Source organism: Zootermopsis nevadensis, unplaced genomic scaffold, assembly GCF_977971745.1.
Source record: "Zootermopsis nevadensis isolate Lab colony 2312 unplaced genomic scaffold, Znev_1.0 Znev_ptg000008l, whole genome shotgun sequence".
Lineage (NCBI taxonomy): Eukaryota > Metazoa > Arthropoda > Insecta > Blattodea > Termopsidae > Zootermopsis > Zootermopsis nevadensis.
Genome location: NW_028259140.1, coordinates 12,202,313 through 12,220,752, shown reverse-complemented (window position 1 = coordinate 12,220,752; position 18,440 = coordinate 12,202,313). Strand labels below are relative to the sequence as shown.

The 18,440-nt window shown below is 39.2% G+C and overlaps 1 protein-coding gene across 1 annotated transcript in view; it reads right to left on the bottom strand.

Annotated features, from left to right (window-relative positions):
* Positions 1-669: 669 nt before the first annotated feature.
* The window catches only part of LOC110832520 (neuropeptide SIFamide receptor), a 301,297-nt gene continuing 283,526 nt past the window's right edge, over positions 670-18,440 (bottom strand). The window contains exon 3 of the mRNA XM_087344703.1: positions 670-4,977. Within this exon, the coding sequence (XP_087200829.1) occupies positions 4,218-4,977 (760 nt within the window). The 3' untranslated portion in view covers positions 670-4,217. The remainder of the gene's footprint in view (positions 4,978-18,440) is intronic.

Sequence of the window (18,440 nt, the reverse complement as noted above, 5' to 3'; positions counted from 1 at the left end):
GCCTTTCTCAGGGATGTTGAACACTCGTAATGTCGTTGCAAGTACGTCTCATTTCCATGGACCTCCATCCAAAACGTGTCCTCAGTTAGCTGTCTACAAACAGATAGCAACAAAATCTATAAACAACAAAAATACTGAAGTATTCTCGAACAAAAACTTGTTACTTTTCCAAACAAAACCAAAATGAAGTACAGCTAGCTGCTAGCTGAATGTAAAAAATTTACAAAATGAGAAAACATAATTTCACACACTGAATTCGTGTAGTAAGTCGAAAATAAAATAATTTAATATAAATAGTTTTCTTCAGATTTTACAAAATCTTAATACAAAAAGAGTTATATAACGTCCATTGGGTTTTCACAAAACGCTGTGTTCCTCACTGAATCCACGCCTTAAGCACAGAAGTTGTCTACTGCCATCAATATCTGACTCATTTCTTCCTCTGAAGTATAATTAATAATTAACCAGTAATTGTACCCCATATTTGACATATTAGAAGAGTTCTTGAAGCGGACGTGACTGATGTGTAAATAACGTTAAGTTTGACGTAATGGTACTTTTAGTGGTTACATTTTATAGTTGTTAATATGCTGAACTCACATTTTATAATGTTATTCTGCCAAACAAACTTCTCCGTCTTTTTCATTCTCAAATCTTAATACCGTAGAATTCCTTTCCAATACCGAAATTTTATTTTACGCAGACCACATTCAGTAAATTTTCCATGTATAAATCTAAACACATGATAATAATGTTGTAGGAAATAATTAAGTCAGAACTGGTGTGGATATACGTACATCCACGTACCAAGTACGATCTATAGACAAGACTAATAGTAGTTCATATTTACAGTGCACAAGATACAACATATTAAGGTAACTTATATGCATTTCATATATCAATAACAGCAATGCTATTGATACCAATAAATTCGATCTTTTCATTTTTCCTACCCGAAATCGAATCTCCATCTTTGTGTGTTTCAAGATAATTAAATGTCCTTGGAATGCATATTTTACAACCTGAGAACATTATTAGCAATTACACGCTAAGTTGTTTTTTTTTAAACAATTTAAAATCTCTCGTCATACAATTTTATTTCCTAAAACTATGACAACAGTGGCAAAATACAATACAATTTTTCTGTGCTAATGAAATACCCATCACTGAGCCGAACAGACCAGCACAAAGTTGCACCAATTTATCTAAGTGGTTTCACGGACTACGACACTTAAAAGATTTATACATTTCTCTCTTGTGGAAATTTTTATCTAAGTTGCTTAGAAATTCTGCGCACGATCAGTTTAAAGCAGACGCTCTGACACGTCGGACAAGAAAAACTCTGCTATACCACTGAATTGACGCATGAAAGGAAAGGAAAAGAAAATGAAGCAAACGTGTGTGTGGGCATGCACCCTTGAGAACCACGCTCTGAATCTGAATATGATGGTCGGTCGTTCTGAGTGACCATACTTTACTAACAAATCACTCACATTTAAACAATGCTACTCAGATTCATTCTGTTGTCTACTACGTAGTGAGACAAGAATGCGCAAATTCTGACGTGTTCAAATGGTAAATTTGGTAACTCAACATTAAAATGAGGGGCAATTACACAAATTAGTTCACGTGTTAATAAGTAAGGTCATTACGTCGAAAACACTAAAAAATCCTTTTTAAGTTTTGTTGCGTGTATCTTAGATCCACCCTGAAGATCAAAGCAGCTAGTAGCAGTTGTTTTTTTCTAAATGTTGTTTACCCGAATGGACACAAAATTAGTGAGCTGGATAACGGCCTCAGTTGTCAAAGTTGTTAAGCCTAGTTTGCAGTACCTGCGCACAGCCATTAGGCTTCAACTGGCTTCTCAATCTGTTAAAAAATACGACGAAACGATTTACCACAATCTACAGCTACCATGAGGTTTGCACATTGTATGAGGAGAAACGAAGTCCTTTGTACAAAATATTCTTTATGTGACAAGATAAGTTTCTATGCGAGTAAAATGAATGTAGTGCCTGCGAAGAAGCTGTTAAACAAAGACGAATCTAGACGCGTGTAACGTTTTATGAAGCTTCATACAGACAACGCGTTCCTTATTGCGGGTCTGTAAGCCTGTTTCAGTCGCTACTCGGCAGTGATCTCGACACATGAGGGGCAACATAACCACTCTTCTGGTCGATATCGATAAGTGTTTTCATTTGGTGTCCCCAAAGAGTGTAACTCGCTTTTAACAACTTTGCCTGTATGAACGGACACTCGCCACTAATCACAAAACGACACGTCATTACCGGAAACAAAATACACAATTCAAAACGCTATATCATCAGATTCATAGCTTTTTAATTTTCTATGAGTCAATTAATTCTAGAAATCCTGAATATAACATCGTCCTTCCCATTCAACAAAAATCTTATAAGGAGACCATGCAAAGTTTCGTTACCACGAAAAGTTATTTCACTTTAAAATTTGTGTCCAACTTTCTGTGTAAAGGCTGTCATTAATTTTCAACACATTCTATAAATTTCACCTACCACAAAATGAAATAACTTGAATACTTACTACGAAAACAAACGACGGGCTTATGTGACCACGGACACTGGCCTGGAACACGATTAATTCGAAAAGGATATTTAAGAAGTTAATCTGAGGTTATTAAAGCGAATACGTCATACGACATATAATGCAAGCAGCTATAAAATTAAACTGAATACAGCAACATATATTACATACATGCATTAAAGATACGAATTTCTAAACAATCACTAATTTCAGAAAAGTTACACGATAATTATTGTATGCAATAAGGCTACTATGTACCATTGTGCGTTATGACATATTATCCGCACTTTTCCCACGTTAAGAAATCGCGTTTATCAACTTTTAGACAAGGTCATTTAATGGTGGTTTCTTTTGACTGTACCTGGAAGTCGGAACGCCATTAGCGTATTCAGCGAAACGCGAATTTACAATCGCTAATTTTCAATGTCAGATAATTTTTCTTTTTCACGTTTCTGTTCCGTAGTTCCAGTGCCTTGAATCATCACCTGTACCACATAAATAAAAATGCAAATCAACTGGAAATGGTAAATTGCATGTAACATGGCTCAGCCATATCCTTACAGTTTTATATAAAACTAACTTTGTTATTAATATTAAAATGTACAGTAACAATTTATTAGATTTTCTCCCGTACCACAAATTATTTAAAATAGAGTACCAAGGTGACCGTCTACTGAGTTTCTAATTTAAGATTAAATATAATTACAATACTAGTCGATGACCAACGCGAATTTTTAGAGACGCATGCAACTATACAATGCTTTAATGCCACTAAACATTTTCACTAATGCACTAAAATTGTGTTATATGTCTACATAGTTAAGCAACACTGTATGGATAGGTTAGGTTAGGTGCGCGGTGTTTGCCAACAAATAAAGCTCTTGGTCCACAACGGCGACTTTCAAGCACTGGCGCTGGGGTCGCGTTCACTACAAACTCCTTTCATTTCATGCGCTTCACCTGTTTTGTTCTAGACACATTAATTATTAGTAATTATTTAAATACTTATTTCTTAGTGTTATATTGCAGAAGTTTGACAACTAAATGCATATTTAGAAATGTTTCTTTTTTCGAAAATAAAATGTAATTCAGGTGTCTGATTAACTTTCCTTAACATATTGTACGGTATATACATTATAGAGACGTAATAATTTGAAAATATGATGGCTTCATAATATAGATGATAAAATATCGATGCTATCTTTGCATCAAACTGAAAACAATTTATCGGAAAACGTATGGAAATATGCTTGAAATAAATATTTCATTAGAATCGCCCGTCGGATCGTAAAACGAACAATAAATTTTACCCTGTTACATTAATGTTATTATATTTAACATTTCTCTATTGACCTTTGAGCTCTGAGCCCCCTTCAACGATCCAGGCCAACCTGATTCGACCCTTTAACCTTGTAATCTCGACTGGACCTGAGCTCGGGGACCAGACAGCTGACCGCTTCGGTCTGCACCACCGAAAAAGGCTACCCGCGAGCTCCAGCAACCAGAAGCTAACCAGGGCCGCACAACTGCAAAACAATGGCAGATCGTCGCCAATACAAAGATGCTAATGAAGGGATTTCCTTCTTAAGACATCATTTCCCTGGATGTGGTGGGAATATAAATTTCGGTTAATCCAAGATCACGAGCCCAATTTGCTCCTAGACTCCGGTATTGTTGAAGATGTAAGACACGGACGTGTCTTGACCAGGAGGGCGTCGTGTTGACGAGTTGTTGTTGTTGACGTAGTAAGACGATTTGCGCATGCTCGTAGTGGAGGACATGGCAACGGACTCGTAGTACCTCAGATGTCCGCAGCAGCGCCTGCTCTTCAAAATGGCGATGAAGCCTTTCCGATATTTCTTGTTGAAGAAGGCGTACAGAATCGGGTTTATGCAAGAATTGGACGCGCCGAGCCACTGGGCGATTGGCGTTGCCACCAGCAGGATGTCGTCTTCCCACATCTCGACGTCCCCTCCCAGCTTGATCCGTGCGAATATGACGTACAGCGGCAACCACGACAGCACGAACAATATGACGACAGCCACCAGCATCTTGACGACTTTGACCTTGGATTTCTGTTGCATCCTCTCCATCTGAGCGTCCTTTGTGTCTGTAGGAATTGTGCGTTTCCAGACCTTGACCCAGATTAGGATATAACACAGGGATATAAGAATCATGGGCAGGATGTAACAGAACAGTAGGTTGGCAATGAGGAAGTACAGCGTGCCGTCCAGGGCGTCTGGCCACACTTCCACACAGAGCTGGACGTCCGGTGCGTCGTTGAAGATGATCACCAGGTCAAAGAAAAGGGCCCAGGGGATCGTCGTGGTGAGGGCGATCACCCAGATGAAGAAGATCATGAAGCGGGCCCGCCGCTTGGTGATCTGGCACTTGAGGGGCCACCAGATTGCAAGAAATCTGCGGACGAAACAAAACATTCAACTTAGAGTTATGGTCACTGCTTCCTTTTTGTAGTGTAATAAAAAACAAGTGTAAACATGAGATCTCCGTCGTGTCCTAAGATACGAGAGATTTTAATTTTGTTTTCCACTGATGTCACTAATGATACCAAGATCGCGTTGGTTTCTCCTGCAGCAAGTAAACAGACCAAAATATACACAGGACTTGTCATTCTGAAGGAATAACAACGTGCTATTATTTGGTAATTTTTTTAGAAACATACATATATATTATTTGTTGTTTACTTATTTCTTACAACAATTTCATTAATTTCCATCAACGACGATGCTTACAAATCGGGAATATTCATACATGCACCTTCTATACGTGGGAAGTGAGAACAGCGTATTAAAGGACACTCGATTTCCGCATCAGAAGTTTCCTAAACGCCGGTTGGCAAATGAACTAACCTTCGAATGAGTCAATCGAAGGACAGGAAATTTGCGACGTCACCAAGATCGCGAAGTTCGACGTTGACTCCTCACAGATAACAAAGCGGTTCATCTATAACGCAGGGGAGGGCGGAACTACCGCCAGGTTATGCTTAGAAGCAACTATATCCATGCCAGTGGTTGCTAATCTGACATGAAGACACTAATCATTTCACGTTCGGATTTCTTTCTCGAGATCAAACGATCTGCTTGTTCAAACTACCTCTCCACAGCACTAGGAAACAATATGTTAACTGTTTAGCAGAACATTTCAGTTCTCAACTTGAGAGGCTGTATTTTGTCACACAAAATTTATTAGCAAATTTATTGCCTGGAGACATTTTAAGTACTCCAGAGGTGTATGAAGATACGTGTATTGTGGAATTTTGCACCATGAAGACTTGTACAGGTACTGACCGACGTTTCAGATGAGCTCACTGCCTTCACCATCATGGGATCGCGCTAATGGAGGCAGCCATCTTCAAATGCCTTGCTTGTTCGACCCTTAAGTGACAACAGAGATGTCCTTGTCGGTCTCAGGCAAAATGTGACAGTCTAGTGCACCATGAGGCCCGAAAGCCCAGCTGTGCAGAACTCTGAGATTGATGTATTAAAATGCATTTTTTTGGATTCTTTCTTATTCGGCGAACTAGTGGCATCTTCTGGATCTACAAATAAAGTTGAAGTGCAGTCCACTTAAAAATGACGCTGAGCTCTTTACGTCTGTTTACAGACTCATTCTTACAATCGATGGCACAATGCCCTTCTGTTTGGATAGAATTCAATGCTGGTGGATCTCTTGTGTTTGAGAGTGGGGGGAAGCGTAGGAATTACAGATCATAAAACAGAGCACGGTCCTCGGTTAGCCGCATAAATCCTCAGTGTATAAATTCGCAGAAAAAAATAATGTTTTTTGTCGTACAGGGAGATTTCTAGGACTTTTACAGGACATCGCAACAGAGTGTTTTGCACACCCCTTGCCTTAGTAATCGAATATTATAAAATATCTGAATGAAAGTTGGAATATAATAATCCGTGGCGTAACAGCTCCAGAGAGCCAAAGCCGACTAGCTTGATTACTGGTCTCACGTTCACATGCCTAAGCAGAGGTGAACGATCATCCAACCAGATATAGGGTGACGTGTGGTCAGCACGACGAACCACCAGCCATTGCCAGCTTTCCTGACCGGATTACGCTACTCATTGTTTCCTCACGATGCTGGGTTGGCACCGGTCCCATACACTGGTCGAAAGCTTATGAGAAAATTTCTTTCACCGAGACTCGAACCAGCGCGCATTCCGTATCACCGGTCCGAAGCATGATGCCTCAGACCGCGCGGCTACGACCCGGGAAAAGTTGGAATATAGTGACACAAAATTAATTTGTGATTTTGTTTCATTTTCTCGTATACGATTGTAGATCCTAATTTCGTTTCGTCTTTAGGAACTGATATTTCTTTAAATATAAATCAAATGAAAGGAAATAATTATCATAATAATAATTATACAAAATGATGAAAGTAAGAAACGAGTCTTGTAGGAACACGTGAGACGATCAGGTGCTGGTGGATGCAAACTGCAAGGAATTATCCATCGGCTGTCGTTGGAAGATGAATATTAGGACCAACGTTTAAGGGACACGCGGTGCAGGAGAAAGGAGAAATTGGCATGATGAACATCTTCATACATTGCACTTTCACGAATTTCATAAGGGTGATGGGTGCGATTGGAAGACACAAGAAATGCATACATAATTTTTGAAGGCGTAAATGGGAAGATATTTTTGAGGAGTTTCTTAAATAAATACGATATGGCGTTTAGGATGGGTTCATCTAGATTAGAAAGGGGTTCCATGGCGCCCTCTTGTTAACTTGATATTCAACCTCCAGGACCCAAAGAATGACTTAAATTTCTTGATTTCTATTGACTTCTTTTTCCATGGAGTTTGGAAGAAGACGAAGAATGAGGATTTTGCGATTGACTTGGAGCGTTTTTGTTGAATATATTTTTAATAATACTAATAATATAAATTTTAAAATGTTTAACGCTCGTAATACGGGATGTGATTGTTTACATATGTTGCACATATATATAATGATAATGATTATATTGTCAGTAAAATAACTTATTTTTAGATTATATACAAAGCCTTTTAAACTTGCGTATTTTATACGGAAAATGTAACTGTCAGGCTCACCTTTAAATAGAGAAAAATTGCGAATAAGAAGTGATTCAACTACACTTCACGATGATGATGATGTTACCAGGAATTAAATTCTCAGGTCAAAACACAAATAACAGCGTTGTTTGCTTGTTAGTGTTATCTCTGCTTTTATGACAAATAACTCTTTATTTTTTGAGAGCGGAAAATTACGCTGATGGCTGATGTAGTCTGGTATGACGCGTGGTTGGTTGCGCTCACATGAATGAAACAATTTGCAGCTTTTACGAAAGATAGCAGAATCTTCTACTTTCACAATGATGCTAAAAATAGGCGAATTTTTGTTGTTAAAATAGGATAGCTAAGGCGCTGAAATTACGTGGTGAGAAACATGGCTCGGACTTGAACTGTTTTAAGTTGAAATTTACGGGAACAGGATATGTAAGGAACGTGGGAAAACAAGAAAAATATGTAATGTACGAAGAAAGGAAAATAAAATCATTCCCTCTGAATATCAATAAGCTCTTTCCAGCAGTAGAATTATTTTCCAAAGCCTGAACGTACGCTACTCTACCTGTTCGTAAAAAAGTAACTGTCGATGACGTCACTGAACAAGATGTTCCTAACTTTCGTCTTAGCAGTATGAATAGAATGTACATCAAAGCAATTAAAAACAAGTATCTTCGAATTTTAAAGAATTCTATATAATTATTTGGAATTATTTATTCTCCTCTGTATTTGTGTGCTGTAAGATATTTTTGGATTTGAACATGAAAACAGAAGAAGCAATGGCCAACGCCTAATTTAGGCAGCATTCACACAGAAGTACGTTAAGGACTGAAATAGGGCTAGGAATGCGTGACGGACGGACGGACGAGTGGTGTTTTAGGAGCAGGGTTACAACATGTGGGAGAAATGAATAACGGGCAAGCTCTTCAAAGCAGAAAGCCACTTCGACGACAATGCGTAGTATTCCCATAGAGAACTTCACTGGAACACCCACCAATACCCGATGCTGACACAAAGAGAATTAAAATAAAAAAAGCAACGGGGTTTTTACATTGATAATTTTTAATGGAAAGTTAAAGGACGACTTTGGGGCACGAAAATTTTGAAACACCAAAAAGTCGCAAACAACGAAACATGGCGATGTAGCGGAGGCTTTCAAAATTTCGTACCAGATGTGAATTAGAATTCTGAGAAGCCGTAAGCCTGAAATGTATATTTTACAGATTTTATTTATAAAGAGACCTGAAATAAAAATAGCACGTAAAGCAACAACCGTTTTAGGGTCTATTTGTACGTATAGGAACGTAACGATAACGACACGAGACCTTGCCGATTTTTCAGAAAATATTATTCAACGTTTTTCAATGGAACTGTTTATATTGACTCCCGGCTCGTCCGTTCCACGAACGAGTCTCGCCCAACTTACGTCCCCAACGATATTTTTCCTAAACAGTTCCATTGAAAAACGTTGAATAATATTTTCTGGAAAATCGGCAAGGGCTCGTGTCGTTGTCTTTACGTTCCTATATAAATAGGCGTTAAGTGTCTTCATGCAAACAGCATGGAGCTGCAGTGTGTCGTTTTAGCAACTAATTTATTTTCGGTCTGTTAAGATTTTTTATTTTTATACACATGGAGGGGTAAAGTCGGATGTGTCATGTGGAAGATTTTGTAATAAATACTGTGGACATTGAACAATATGTAAGCCTAAAACGTCAGTGTTGACTTGTTTGTTTGTATTTCTATTTCCTGTTTTTCGTCACATACGTTAAATTTAGTCTTCCTCATTGGTAAATTGAACGTAAAATTACTTGAGCCAATTTTCAGTCGCTGAGAGACATTTTCTGTCTCATGCTGTTTATTGACGAAAATTCTTCGTCGTCGACGCTTTGCGTCGCTGTCATCGTTTGGCGAGGGCTCCGAGCTGAGAGTTGGCTGAAGGATCGTCGCCGTCGCTTTGTACGGGTGCGGGTGGGGGGACTTCGGACATCTGTTTAGATTATGTACTGAACACTACATACAGTCACTGAGAAATCTTCACCATACGAACATGAATGTACTAAGAATAAATATAGTCTGAAGTGGCAATTTAAAAGGCAGGATTTACTTTCTGCTTTCTTTGTTAATTTCATTACAAACAAGGAAATAAATTGATATGTAATGTTAAAATTGCTTTCATTTCGTATGAACCCAGTTCCGTCGGTACTGAATTACGGCTCTGAATCTTGCTGTGTAATATTTAATATAAATGCACTTTTTAATAACTATTTCATAAACGTTACTTTATTATTAATATTATTATCCCATCTATTCACCATTTTACAGTATATTTACTTCCATGTACCCGAGGCAAACCTTGTACCTAAGGTACATAGTGCAGCAGCTATTTCCGAAATACATTTTGTTTTTAATACGTGTTACATGTATTATATAGTTTTATTGTTAGAGATGACTACATATTTTACGACAGCGTCTTTCGAGTGATGTATGAAGATCCTAAAATGGCAGTTTTCTGAAGTTCCCTGATGTCGTGTTCGCCCGGGATGTTGGCCAAATATTTTCTAAGTGTCTTGGAGACAGTTCCAGTTGCTCCTATAATAATTAGTATTATTTATTACTCTTACGAGGTGCGATCGGAAAGTTTCAAGACTGTGTCAATAGAGGGCGAACCGGATGTAGTACGAGCTTCTGCCGCTAGGGGGTGCGGCCTACATTCATAGTGAATCAGTGTGCCAGCCGGCACCATCGAATTAGCATTTGTTTCTTAGTTACGGGCGTTTTGGTAGTGCATTACACCGACCCTCCTACGAATTCGGAATGGCGAATTTTCATGAACAAATCAAATTTTGCCAAAGACTCGCCAAAACGGCTACGGAAACCTATGAAATGCTAAAGCAAGCATTTGGGGAGTCCGCAATGGGTCGTGCACAAACTTTTGTGTGGCATTCACGTTTTAAAAATGGCCGAACCTCTGTCGATGATGACGAGCGTTTTGGACGACCATCTTCGAGCACAACGCCCGAAAATGTTACGAAGATTCGGCAGGCCATTCACGAAGATCGACGTCGTACCATCAACGACTTGTGCGACATTGTTGGGATAGGCTATGGGACCTGTCAGCTGATTCTAAAGGAAGAACTCCACATGCGACGCATCCTGTCTGAGGACCAGAAGCAGAATCGACTTCTCGTTTGTCAGGAGCTCAAAGATCTTGCAAGAACCGACCCCAACTTCCTTTCTAAGCCCCGTGTGACTTCTTCCTCTTCCCAAAGATGAAAATTCAGCTAAAGGGAAGGAGATTTGAGACGATAGAAGAGATTCAGGCAGAATCGCAGATGGTACTTGACAGGCTGACAAAGAAAGATTTCCAGGGATGCTTCCAGGCTTGGCAGCGGCGCTGGGATCGTTGTGTTCACTCCCAGGGGAACTAGTTCGAGGGTGATGGATGAATTTAATACCTGAGATAAGTGTACGGGTTTTTATAGGCGCAGTCTTGAAACTTTCCGATCGCACCTCGTATTATAATTATTAAAACTGCCTGTAATACTATTATATTCACTCTCACGTGTTAAAAAGTTACTTCTCCTTAAATAAAACACTGGACATAAAATTGCGATAAGTTAGTTATAAAAATCATGCGTAGACTACGCAATCTAACCTCAACGTTTAAGTACAAGGATTCGACAAGGCTAGCAAGAAATGAATTCGTGAAGCAGAGTCCCTCCCTGAAAGATAATAGTTGGTCAACAGGTCAAAACATTTGATGCCGTTTATAGAAGCCGAAAGTTCATTAAAGCGGATACTTCATCAGTCATTGGTACCTATCATGAGCCAGCTGAATCCAGATCACATTCCAGCAATGTATTTCTTTAAAATCTACGAAAATGTATTTGGAGAGGGCTACCAACGAAGAAGTAACTTAGTGAAAGATGTAATCCTGATTTGCTTGCTACTTCCATCAGTATTTTGAATATGTGAAGAGTTTCCTACTTAATGTGCGTTATATGATGTTAGGCATAATAAAATGCATGCAGCTGATCTATTTGAACTTCAGCCTGCCTTTTTTGAGGTTAAGAGCATTATTGACAATTTATGAAAGGTTTGAGTAATCAAGTATTGATAGAATTCCAGCAGAATTTTTTGCAACAAGGGAGTAACAAGCAGAATATGAAGTTCTCAAGACGGGGAGACTGAAGATGGCTATTTTCTGGGTCAAAGTTAATAAGAAAATGTTTCTAGACGCAAACGCTAAGAAAACTAAGTACAGGTTCATGTCTCGTCACCAGGATGAAGGACGAAATTATTGCATGAATGTAGCTAACAAGTCTCATGGAAATGTGTCAAAATTCAAATACAGTGGGTCCGATTAATTGGGACACATCGGGACCAGAACACTTTGGCCCGATTAAGCGGCTGCCCCGGTTATGCGAAGTTCCACGCAAAGAGTTCTTTAAGATTTACCCAAAATAAACGGCTGCCCCGAAAACTGATGACCCAGTTAACCGTAAAATACTGTAATTTGGAACAACGTCAACAAATCTGACTTGCATTCACTAGGAAATTGACAGATTTCTAAATTCTAGGAATGATTTGCTACCATGGACTTCAGAAACTTTTGCTCTCACATCCGCAACCTAACGCAAGGATTAAAACACGGAACTTTAACTTTGCCTGCTACTCTTTTATGAGCTTGAAAAATGGTCTGTCACGATAAGAGCATACACTGAAAGGTTTTGAGAACAGGGTACTTAGGAGAATATTTCGACTTAATAAGGATTAAGTGAGATGAATAAAACCTGTGTAACTTGTAAATTATTCTAAAATTATTTAAAAACTTACGAGGAGCCAAACATCATTTGTCTCCATGTGTTTCCTTTTAGTCTGTAGGTGGTGATACTTTTGGGGGATGTGAAATGTGGTTTGAGGTTTAGCACGGAGCACGATCTGCAACACGTGTTTCTAAACCAGGCGCACACACACACACGTCAGATGACAGCGACGGAAAATAGAACCTCATACGTACCCGAAATCACGGAAACAATATATCCCGGTCGGAATCGTTTGTCTAGTCGAGGTAACCCGACTGGCAACCGGATATGCACATACCACGATAGCAACACAGTTAATATTAATCCATATCTGTATGAGTATTGTACATCATGTCTAAATGAACCCTGAAAATGGCTGCCTCCCGAGATATTAAGCTGCCTAATGTGGTAGATATGTACCGACGTTTCAACTGTAGTTGTTGCATCCATCATCAGGGCCCATCACCATTGCCGTGCTGATGGAAGCAGAAAGGACATCTGAAACGTCGGCAAACTTCCACCAGACAAGGCACAACAACCCAAAACGAAATTTCCTTACTCCCCGCCATAATAAACCTTAAATATCACGTGAAATAACCATGTTCACGCTCACTTACACCTGTAAATTTCAAGCATATTTAGAATGGTTTAGAACGTGCAGTGTAGCTGGTGTTTATATGACTGTGTGAACGCACGGCTTAAAACTCTTCTGGCAAACGCATCTGTTCGCCTTCGCAGTGTCTCAGGGCGTACGCCTCTCGGTCAATATTGTCAAGATCTTCATTAATGCAGTGTGTAGACAGATCCTCTCTTGACAGAAAGACAAAATTTGGGAGTTTGCCCCGAAGAGCGACGCTCAAGTTAAGTTATCACTCATTATAACATACGCTTTATTGTCTTGTACAAACAATTATGTTCTGACTTGGATTCGTGTTTGTTTTGAGAATATGGAGTGACCCTCTTTGTTACTAGATACAGTCACGACATGTTTTGAAAAGTTCAACTTCTCTGTGATCTTCTCCTTACGTCTAGTAGCATGTGGTACAGCTTTAATAGCTTAATTATCTATTTGGAGCTGATGAGTCATATAAGCTACCCCTTTCACAATGATTATACGACCTCAAAACATTAAACCGAGTAGTAAAATGAAATAAAAAAGTAACAGTTTAACCACGGTTCCGGAGAATTAGATGTAAATACGTCTATACGGAAAGGAAGTTTATATATTGGCTTTATTCTAAATATTTCCTTTATACATGCTTTACAATTGAGATAAGTTTGATTAAGACATTGCTTATTTAACTTCAATTAGTTACGCTTCAAATAGGTCTGTGGTAGATGAATGTAATGTAAAGTAATGTAATGTAATGAAATGTTTTATAGGTAACAACAATGCCGAGTAAACAGATGACGTTTCCTAGGTAACATAACAATGCAGTTACACTTTTTCGTTTCCCCTTTTCGTAACACATTTTTGCCGAATGACCCTTCCTTATAGACGTATTTACGTCAAAAAACATAATACAGCGTTTGGGAAGAGCCTACGACCACCACTTACCCAAATACCTTGGAGCTAAATTCCTTTGCAAATCTAAATATTCCATGTCCCAGAATTTGAAGCGCAGAATTTAAGAAGTAACGACGCCCTGTACGTTCTAAGCTGCCGATGCTTATCTGCAGACAATTACTCGTTTCTCTCGAGGCATCGGTGGATGTCGTCTAGGGACAGCAAAGAAGGTTTTATCTTTCAATTCAATTGAGGCGGGATTACTGGATTCTCGTTCGGGACCCGTCAGTTATCCTACGATCTTAAACGGGTAATTGTGGCTTCCAAGAGAGAATTCTGCTCTGGAATTTCAAAGCGATAAATATCTGTTTCAGAATTCACACGCATTAAAATAATTTACCTAATTAAAAAAGTTAAAATGTAAATGAAACATTTATTATAAATAATTTTGTACTCAAGGCTAGGTAAAGCGCTGGTTCTAATATTTCTCATTGTCGGTCTTATGGACATGCTCTATTATTTACCGATAAAGCGTCCACATAACGATCGCTTTTTGCACTAAATGGCTGAGACACCATTTAATGCGCAAAGTCGCAGAAAGAGCATACACGGTCTTGCGTCGTAAGACCAATTTTTGTTGTCAATAAGAAGACCAGAGACGGATAAACGGAGAACAATGAACAGAAGGATTCGAGGAAGTAACTACATTATAAGCACAGCAGAGGTGATGACGTCAGCACTAAACGTGTCGGGATTTGTCAGGGAAAATGACGGAAAAGATGGCAACTCGTACGTAGTTTCATGAAAAACGGTCAGTTAGTGTTATTATGGCTGAATTTCATATCTGCAGGAGGGGATGAACTGACGGAAACATTTACACTCGTAGCCACTTAACAAGGGGTGTGAAGGGGTAACATCAGTTTCTAAGAGGGTCACGCTGTATCAATTTTCATTGTCTTAAAGTCAGCCCTAAAGACTAGAAGCTGGTACAGAGTCAGGAGACTGCATGGCACAAGAGACTTTCATCACAAATCACTTCGCCTAGAAAACGATAAAACTTACAAAGTTCAAAAGCTTTATTGAACTACGCGAATTACAGCAGTGTGAACCTTTTGGTTTCATAAGAGACAGGGTGTTTCTTAACTAGCTGCGTGCGTGGACTCCGCTGTATGGAGCTAGTTTTCTGATTGCAACGAGACAACCACAAATTGTTGTTACCAACCTACTGCACTATAACGTACGTATAAATACGACAAGACAGTTTCACCATAACAAAGTTCTTCGTCTCTAATGCCCGTCCAACTACATTACCCGTTGCATGCTTCAAGGTCACAGAGGGTCTTCATTCTTCTTATCGCGCGGCTCCAATTCAGCTTTGCCACGCTGTGAGTTCTGAGTTGCCTTCACTCGCCTGGAATCAACTGTTTGCGTTACATCATAAGATTTTTCTGTGACCTTGAAGCATATAATTTGGCAAAAGTCGAAGTTGACGATGATATCACAAAGTTACCATAATACCATTTGTCAAATCATAGCTTAAATTATGCTATGCATCTCGAATAAGTTCTGCCACCAAATTTCCATTGTCCTTTAATCATCGAAATTTATTTAAAATGGCCCATAATTAACTCGCTTGCCTTATATTTTCTTGACTGCATAACCTCACTGTGTGACATTCTACTGAGTTATATGAAGCAGCAAACATTCAAGTTTCTATCATAGTGTCTTTGAGGAGGAACTGAGGAGAAACATCGAAGGAAACAGCATCCAGACTTTCTAACCGAGAATCGAACCAGGAGGCTTCTGAAGACAAAGCCAGAGACAAACCGACGACTGCAGTGTGATGAGTTTTTTATTTGCAAGAGGATTAATGCATGAACAATACAGAGTATCACTTACACACCTGTGTGCTTGTGTGCTTTGAACATGGCGCAGACGCGTAACCCATAGCACAGTACCTATAGTGTCCACTGTACAGCGCTGGCGTCGCACAATATCCAGGATTAGCCACACAAAGGCGAACGAAGCTGATCTCTCTATTCGCATCGAATTTACAGACAGTCTTGTGAAATAAGGGGGAGATTAACATTTGCTTCTCTTTCCTTTGTTACCAAACCCAACGTCCACATTCAAGAACCAAGATAAGAGGATGCAACATATACAAATGTATTCTCAGCAGATCCACCCCCCCCCCCAAATAAATAAAAACGATGAATTGAAATATGCGAGTTGCATACATTTCCAGGGTAAAACAACATTTTATACAACATTATAAACAACGCTGGAAACACAACGTTACCATGCGTCTTATAAGCACTGCTGTCGTTGAAAAATTGTTATATTTAGTTTGGTATTATGTATAAAACTTGAATATCAAGATTTTTTAAAAATTAATATGTACAAGTCTGTAAAAACCGACACCTTGCTCAAATACCTAAAAAAAAAGACTATCTTTTCTGGTAAAAACAAACATTTTTATCTTCGAAGTTACTTGGATTCTGGGTTGTTACTGCATTATCAAGGCAATTCAAAGCCCCAATGATGAAGGCAGCAAAGACCTCTGAAACGTTGTTAAAATTCTACCATACCACACGGTGCTACAACCCAGAAGACAGCAATCTTAGTAGTCACCGCCGTGAAAATCTAAAATCCTACTTAATTATCTTCCATTTTCTCTTACGCTATCGAAGCTCCTCGTAGAGAAATCTCCTCCGGCCACCTATTTATCCCGTCTCTTCCACCCTTCTTCTCTTAGGTCCTTGTTCTCAAATACCCACATTCCGCGTCCTTATCTTAATGTCAGAGATAAAATAATTATATCCATACAAAACAAAGAGTAAAATTGTACTTTATATCAATCCTTTACGTTTTGATAGCAGAGAAAAAAAATGTCTGACGTCTGCACACGTTCCAAAGATTTATTAGACATGTCTAATGACTCTGACAACAGAATCAACTGCTTTATAGTTGTCATGGTGACGGACTGAGTTTTCTTTGTGTTTAAATGCCACTTAGATAACGCTCATTCGTCTACGGGTTAATGTGCCTAGTAGAGCTTCTTCTGGTCTCCATATCTAAGCCAGAAACTGATATGTCCCATTTAATTCGAGTCCCTGCTGATTTTGTTGATCTTTCTAAAGGCGTATTCTAAGGCAAAATCGAGAACCAGTGTCACTTATTATTATTGCTGCATTGTGATAAGATTATGTCTTGTGAAATTGGGCGTCTGACGGACATTTGTCCATCCCCCACACGATACATGAGTGAATTCGGATTACGGTCTGAATAATACTGACGTTGAAACCTGTCCTAGAGCAAATTTATCAACCAGAAACACAACACAGACCTACCTGGCCGTGAACCCGGGCCTAAGGGGTGAGAAGCAATTACTATAAAGCAGAGGTTTCCAAACTTTTATACCTTGCACCCCTCTTAAAACATTTCATAAATTTCACCCCCCCCCTTCTAGAACAAGTGCAAGCAAACAGATCTGACATAAAATTTAGCTAAACTGCCTCAACCAAGCAAAGGATGTTAAAAATGTTTCTCCATATTTCGTTAAAAAAAGGTTTTTCATACAAACACGTCCCGCCCCAGGGGGGATCGCCTCACACTTTGGGAATCTCTGCTATAAAATATTCCTTGTTATATCAGACAAATGTTTGCATGATTTGTAAACATGTGAGTTGAATTTATCTGCCTCAGAGTAGAAGAGTCCATTAGAGTTCTGTTTTAAAAACACGGTAATAAACAATCGAGTCCCTTAGAAGTCAACGGATTTCTTGTGTAGGTGAGCGACTGTTAGCGTCTTAAGAAGCTTTATCCTCCATGGAGTCGCACAGTGGCTGCGTTCGAGAGGAAAGAAAGCGTCTCACTGTCCTGTTTCCCCTGTCTTCTTCCACAAACGAAAATAAGACGGCGTTGCGTGTAATCCGGGTCGTTACGTAACTCCGCTGAACGCGTGGGGTCAATAACCGGTTGGACTCTACCACACGGCGAACGTCGGTGGGATCAGTCTCTGGGTCAACAGCAGCTACTCAGCGGCTCGATATTCTGCAACACGATGTAGTAGCTGCCTGTACCAAGGATCTGTGTCATTCAACGCGCCTCTCCCCAACAGTTTATCAGCCCGTCCAATGCTCGTTTGTTTCGGATTTGCAGAAAATGCCTTTTAGTGTAAACGTAATGATAGACTAGCCCAGGGTCTATCAATTTGACCATTTAAATAACCAACCCGCTTAAGCATAGATGCAGTTTATTCCGAAATATTTCCCACCGCATTTCATTAACTACCTTAAAAAGTGACAGTGGAACCACGGTTCCGGAGAATTAGATGTAAATACGTCTATACGGAAAAGAAGTTTATATATTGGCTTTATTCTAAATATTTCCTTTATACCCGCTTTACAATTGAGTAAAGTTTGATCAAGACTTTGCTTATTCAACTTGAATTAGTTACGCTTAAGATGGGTCTGTGGTAGATGAATGTAATGTAAAGTAATGTA